Source organism: Acipenser ruthenus, chromosome 27 (assembly GCF_902713425.1).
Source record: "Acipenser ruthenus chromosome 27, fAciRut3.2 maternal haplotype, whole genome shotgun sequence".
Taxonomy (NCBI): domain Eukaryota; kingdom Metazoa; phylum Chordata; class Actinopteri; order Acipenseriformes; family Acipenseridae; genus Acipenser; species Acipenser ruthenus.
Genome location: NC_081215.1, coordinates 19,211,555 through 19,217,241, shown reverse-complemented (window position 1 = coordinate 19,217,241; position 5,687 = coordinate 19,211,555). Strand labels below are relative to the sequence as shown.

General features: G+C 35.9%; 1 protein-coding gene across 1 annotated transcript; it reads right to left on the bottom strand.

Moving 5' to 3' along the window:
• Positions 1–3,555, bottom strand: LOC117432429 (troponin I, fast skeletal muscle-like). Its single transcript, XM_034054357.2, has 5 exons — positions 3,422–3,555; positions 2,859–2,987; positions 1,752–1,841; positions 979–1,152; positions 1–410 (listed from the first exon to the last, which is right to left on the bottom strand). Exons 1-5 carry the CDS (start codon positions 3,449–3,451, stop codon positions 318–320), a joined length of 516 nt encoding a protein of 171 aa, XP_033910248.1. The 5' UTR covers positions 3,452–3,555; the 3' UTR covers positions 1–317.
• Between the last annotated feature and the right edge of the window lie 2,132 nt (positions 3,556–5,687).

The following is a 5,687-nucleotide window of genomic DNA, read 5'->3' as shown; positions in this document are numbered from 1 at the left end:
TTAAAAATTAAAACTTTCTTTAAATAGTTTATTTACATCTGTTCCATTGCACGAAAATATATCTCCAAACAAAACATATTTTTTGCGCATCAGCTGTTGCCAAAGCTGCGTGTTTTGTTATCACTATGGCAACAGCTGTAACCCCCAACCAGTTCCCAAAAAATAATGTTAAAAATGTCAGCCACTGTTTTTAAAATTTTGCAAAGTCCACCTGCAGGGGTCAGCAGAAGAGTGGAGTGCATTTAAGACTTATGGGTAATGCAGTGTTGGCCTACATAAAATGTATTAGAAACAAAAAATGGTTGCTGATGCACTGTTTAAGCCTCAGATTCAAACATTTTCTTCCTCCCTTCCATGCCAGCCTTATCTTCAATGTTCTTACGCCAGTCACCAACATCACGCAGATCTGCCTGTAAAGCGAGAAAGAAGGAGCACAACATTTAGAAAGTCTTCTCAAAGCAACCACACATGAAGCTGTGATAGAAAGGCAGGCTCAGCCGGTGAATAAAAAGGGGTTTACAGCACTTGTGTGAGTCAGCACAACTTGAACGAAGCGTACAGCATTTGAAAGTCGTAGCTTTCAAATGCGGTACGCTTAGAAAAACAAGCTTGGATATTTGTTGCTTTTTAAAGAAATAGAAAAGCAGTCAATACAAATAGAAAGAACAGGGTTTGGACAACTGTCATGATTGATTAATGCGTTATACAAATCCCCAACATGTTTCTGTAATATATAAAAACTGCATCTCTTTGTTGTAAGTTTTCATTACAGTATTCATGGTACTTAAATTGCGGATGCTTAATTTTACTGTAATACATATAATGTCTAAGATACTCCAGAATCTGCAGTTTATTATTGATATACTAAGGTACGGGAATATGCAGTAACATTGTATTGGGGCACTGGTGCAATAAAGCAAGCTTTGAATTTGAAGCAATGAGCTTGAACAGGTCCACCACTCTATAGCAGGCTCTTACCTCTTTCTCCTCTTTCTTCACTTGTTTCAGGTTGGCTCTCAAGTCCATGGACACCTTGTGCTTGGAGCCCAGCAGAGCCTGCAGCATAGCGTCAGCAGACATACGCACTTTGCGCAGAACTGGCTTCTTGAACTTGCCTTTCAGGTCAAACACTTTCTGTTTCAGGTCCTCAATCTGTAACAAGTAAAGCATGATTTAACTTTGAGAGCCTCGAAGCTTAACTTGCCATGAAATGGAGGTTTTCTTATCCCAATTTGCAGATTGGTATTTCTCCACCTCTACTTTCACTCTGAGTAGCAGAATCTCTATTTCTGAACATTTGCGTTAAATGATTATTGAGGACATAATGTTTCTCAGAAAATAAGTTTTAATCTAATATAAAAAAAATAATAACTATACATTCATGGCATATCTGAGTTGCACTCAAACCAAACACTGTACAATGGATATAGCTGAATATTGTGTTATTCTGTTTGTGACGGTAATTATACATCCATATATAAAATTTAACAAGTCCCTAAAGTGTTTCTTCTGTACTCACAATGGGCTACTGAGAAGCTCATGTAATGCCTGATGCAGTCTTACCCTCCCACTGTATTGACAACTTGTGGATTAAACAGTACAAGACAAATACCTTGCCATTCTGCTTTCTATGATTTAGGTTTACTTTTGAAGGCCAATATAAAATATAGCATTCTAGAAGCAATCTACAACAACTAGTGATGCTATAAAATGTGTTAACCTAATTAAATAATACAAAAAAAAATAATTACATCCTTGTTGTTCTTCTTAACTTTGGCTTCCATGTCATATCTCTCCTCATCAATAGACTCAATCTTTCCGTTGAGCTGTTTGCACAAATCCTAAGGATAAAAAGGCACTACAGTCATTATTGCAGTGAACTCTGTGTTTATGAAGAACATGGTCAAAGTTTCTTATTCACACACATGGGAAATGTACAATTAAATGGCAACAGTGATTATTAGAAGTTGCTTTAAACAGGACATCCACCAGAGCATCTAGCTGTACACTTTCAAAGCTGAACTGTTGAATCCGGCTTTGCATGAGACCAGAAAATTGTGCTGAATACAGTGTGCTAGTTTACAGAGGTATTGTAAAATATAATACTGTACCTAAAAACTATTTAAAAAAAACTCTATCCAGGTACACATTGTAGAAGTACTGTCAAGGCATATCCTGTAATTCAAGGATTGCATCAATTAAAATGTTACTTTCTCCTTAATGTAATAATGATTTTGCTGCAGCCGTACCATACCTGTGGGACACGTGCGTATTTACAAAACATACTTGATTCAAAAATTAGAAAAGAAAAATCACATGATTTGCTGCTGGATTGCAGTCTTGTTTACATTAGTTTGAGGCAGAAAAGACTTACAAATCATGGCGGATTCCAGAATAGACAATTTTTTGATTACAAAGGGGATTATGCCATCCATTTCAATTGGGAATTGATCGGGACCCAAAAATCTTGCCAAATTGAACAGAGTGCTGGTTTGTAGAGGGGCTGGATTGCACTCCCTTTTTATGATTCAGTTTAATGGATGTCCCATAGAAATTCATTCTGTGAATGATGTTGACTGTATTCAGATATGTACTGTATTTGTTTTGTCATGATGTATAGATGTCACTTATATCATCTGAAATGTCTTGGTATCACATAGCTGTTATTGCATGGAAATAACCTCACAAGGTTGATTTAGATGGTAAATACATTTTAAAAAAAAATAAAGGGTAATGCATACAAGTTGGTATGCAGTACTTGAGCACAGGACAGCCCTCTCATGATGCTATACCTACATGCATTGTACAGTGCAGCACACTATGCTTTTTCTGTTGCATCGTGGTGTAAGCTGTGGTACCTGTAACTCCTGGATGGAACTACTCAGGCTCAGTTCAGGGCAATGCTCCGCCATGTAAATCTCCTTTTCAGCTACTCTTTCTTCTTCCTCCTTCTGAAGTTCCTGCTTGGCAATCTGGAGCATCAAGCTCTGGAGAACAAAAAAGAAAGAGAAATCATTACATTGGCAAAGTGACAGACCCAGCAATTACATGAACTGCAAAGATTGAAATCAAAATGAAATTCAAATGCAACATTTTCAAGCAGGGATTTTTAGAATCAAACCTGACCTTTTTATGGTGGAAAAATATAACGGTACACAGTAAAAAATATGTCGTTTCTAAGATTATCCAGTCCAAAATGAGGTTAATGTTAGAAATCAACGGTAAATTGTAGTGTCTCTGTAAAATATTCTGAAATAATGCTGATACAGTGTTGACGAATTTAAATAAAAAGATTCATAGTTTTGGAAAAGAAACTGGTGGCATTACTCATTTGCCTTCTTATGATTTTTTTATAGTTATGGATGAATTAGAATTCTTCAAAAACTGAACTAAGAGTTTTAATTAACAAAAGATACATTACCTTCAGATTTTGCTTACGGCTGGAGGACATCTTGGATTTCTTCTGCAGATGGGACAAGAAAACAAGATATGAGTTTATCGATGTCTAAACAAGTATCCTACTGTATTTGCAACCCAATGCAGTTAGCACAGCAAATGAACACACACAGCATGTTAATTCAGTTCAAAAAGTGTTAGTGGTTTGTATTAAAAGAATAATTAATAGGTTTGTGAAATACCGGTAGTACAGAATGTTTATAAAAAAACCTGTTAATAATGCTGAATTCTCCCAACAGGCAAAGGACAATCATATATTTAATTACTAACTAATCAAATATTTATGAATAATTTAAATGTGACAGTAATGTACATTTTTTATAAATATTTTTTTTTGTATTTGTACTTTGTTGTTAAAGTTTAATCCAAAGTGTCTTCTGTTTAAGTAGGTGATAAAGGACCAAAAACACATAAACAGTTGGTTTTACAGTTCTTGATTAGCACTAAAAGACAAAGACCAAAGCAATTAACTATCTGATGCACATAATCATTTTGAAGAAAGTTGCAACACAGCCCCCCACCAGCCCCCCACTTTGTGTGAAAGGCTACAGCAGCTGTAATCAGAAGCCACACAGTCATGAGCACATCACGTGGTACCAGTCACCAACCACTACCAATTTACCTCATCGCTGTGGAGGAAAATAAATACAAATGTCACTTTCAAGTTCAGGATAAACAATCAAGTTTTCTAAACAAAATAATTGGAAAATTGCAAGAAGCAAAAATATACTTACTCTCCCATCTTTATTTGTGTGTTTTTTTACAACCTGCAACAAAAGAAAATACATGTGGATGTCTGAGAAATGTTTGCAACCATGAATTCAAATGAAGTAAACTTCTACTTAATCCATAACTGATATAAATGAGTCTGGGACAGGCAATTACAGCATTCTGTTCCAGTAATTCAAGGGTATATATTGTATTTTAACAGTCATTTTGATACTATATATAAATCCATTACTATGCACACTACTCCATAAAAAGTATAGGGGCTATAGCATAGTTACCATAAAATCATCGTTCTATTCATTGTATTAATTCACATGAGAAATTACTTTAAAAAGTTGTTTTTCCTAAATTTGGACTCGTACAGTACACCATTCCCCTATCTCATTTTAGGAGCCTCTTTCTGAGGGTGCTAACTGTCCCTATTCTGCCCCATTGATGCATGGTTTTGATTTACAAGCAGCTGATTTTGAATGACAAGTCGGGTCAGCTGTCTTTCAGCAAGCCAATAAACTCTACACCAAACAGGTGGAATGCAAAAAATTCTGAGTACTATAGGAGTTATGGTCATCAGCACTATATAGGAATGCCCAGGGTCAGCTTCCCTGCTTGCACATTTTACATACCTGTACTCTGTACTCTGAATTCCACTTAAAATCCTCCGCTATCAGGTTCACTTAATTATTGAAGTGCATGTTGCATGCTAATTAAAGAATCGAGAAAAAGCTTTGAAAATATGGCCTAAGATCTTTTAAGAATTGTAAGCATTTTAATGAACATATATATATATATATATATATATATATATATATATATATATATATACACACACACACACATATATATATATATATATATATATATATATATATATATATATATATTTAATTTCGAGTTCTGTCAATTCAATGTGTGTTTTTCTCATTCTATCTGGCTGGTGATCTCCCTTGACTAGCATCAGTACCATAAAAGCTTTCTCGACTTTGTACATGGGTGAGCACTTGACTCAACTAGCTACACCATCATTGTCCTTGTCATATCTATAGATCACTACTGTCTCACACATTAGCAATCACCAGTAACAATCTGAACAACCATCTGTAAACCAGCGGCAAATAAATCAAGGAATAAAAGATTGAAGGGTAAGGAAGGCAAATGTCTTACCTAGCACAGAAAGGAACAGGACAGACCGGACTGGGAGGTGGAAAAGACCGACAAGCCACAGGCAGCCGTAGCAATGGAGGGTATAAATGGGGTAGCTCTCGAAACAAAAACTCTCTCTTTATGGTAGTGGATAGATCCTTGGACCAATTGGACAAGCAGCTCCAGAAATACAACCACTACCCTTCACCTTGAAGGGCCATCCTGCCTCAACAGTGAATATTTAAAATTGCTTTCGTATTTCTGGGGGAGGATACAGTAACATCTGTATCAGATTCAGCTAGGCAGTTATACATCTGGGCTGAATAGACATAATTTGATTTTAGACAACCAGAAAGAGGAGA

What these genes read in the sequence shown, in the direction of transcription:
- LOC117432429 (XM_034054357.2), bottom strand. Translation starts at nt 3,451, where the DNA reads ATGTCCTCCAGCCGTAAGCAAAATCTGAAG. An exon ending in GCCGTAAGCAAAATCTGAAG is followed by an intron (nt 2,988 to 3,421) that starts GTAATGTATCTT and finishes TTTGTTCTCCAG; the next exon opens with AGCTTGATGCTCCAGATTGC. An exon ending in TTAAGAAGAACAACAAGGAT is followed by an intron (nt 1,153 to 1,751) that starts GTAATTATTTTT and finishes TACTTGTTACAG; the next exon opens with ATTGAGGACCTGAAACAGAA.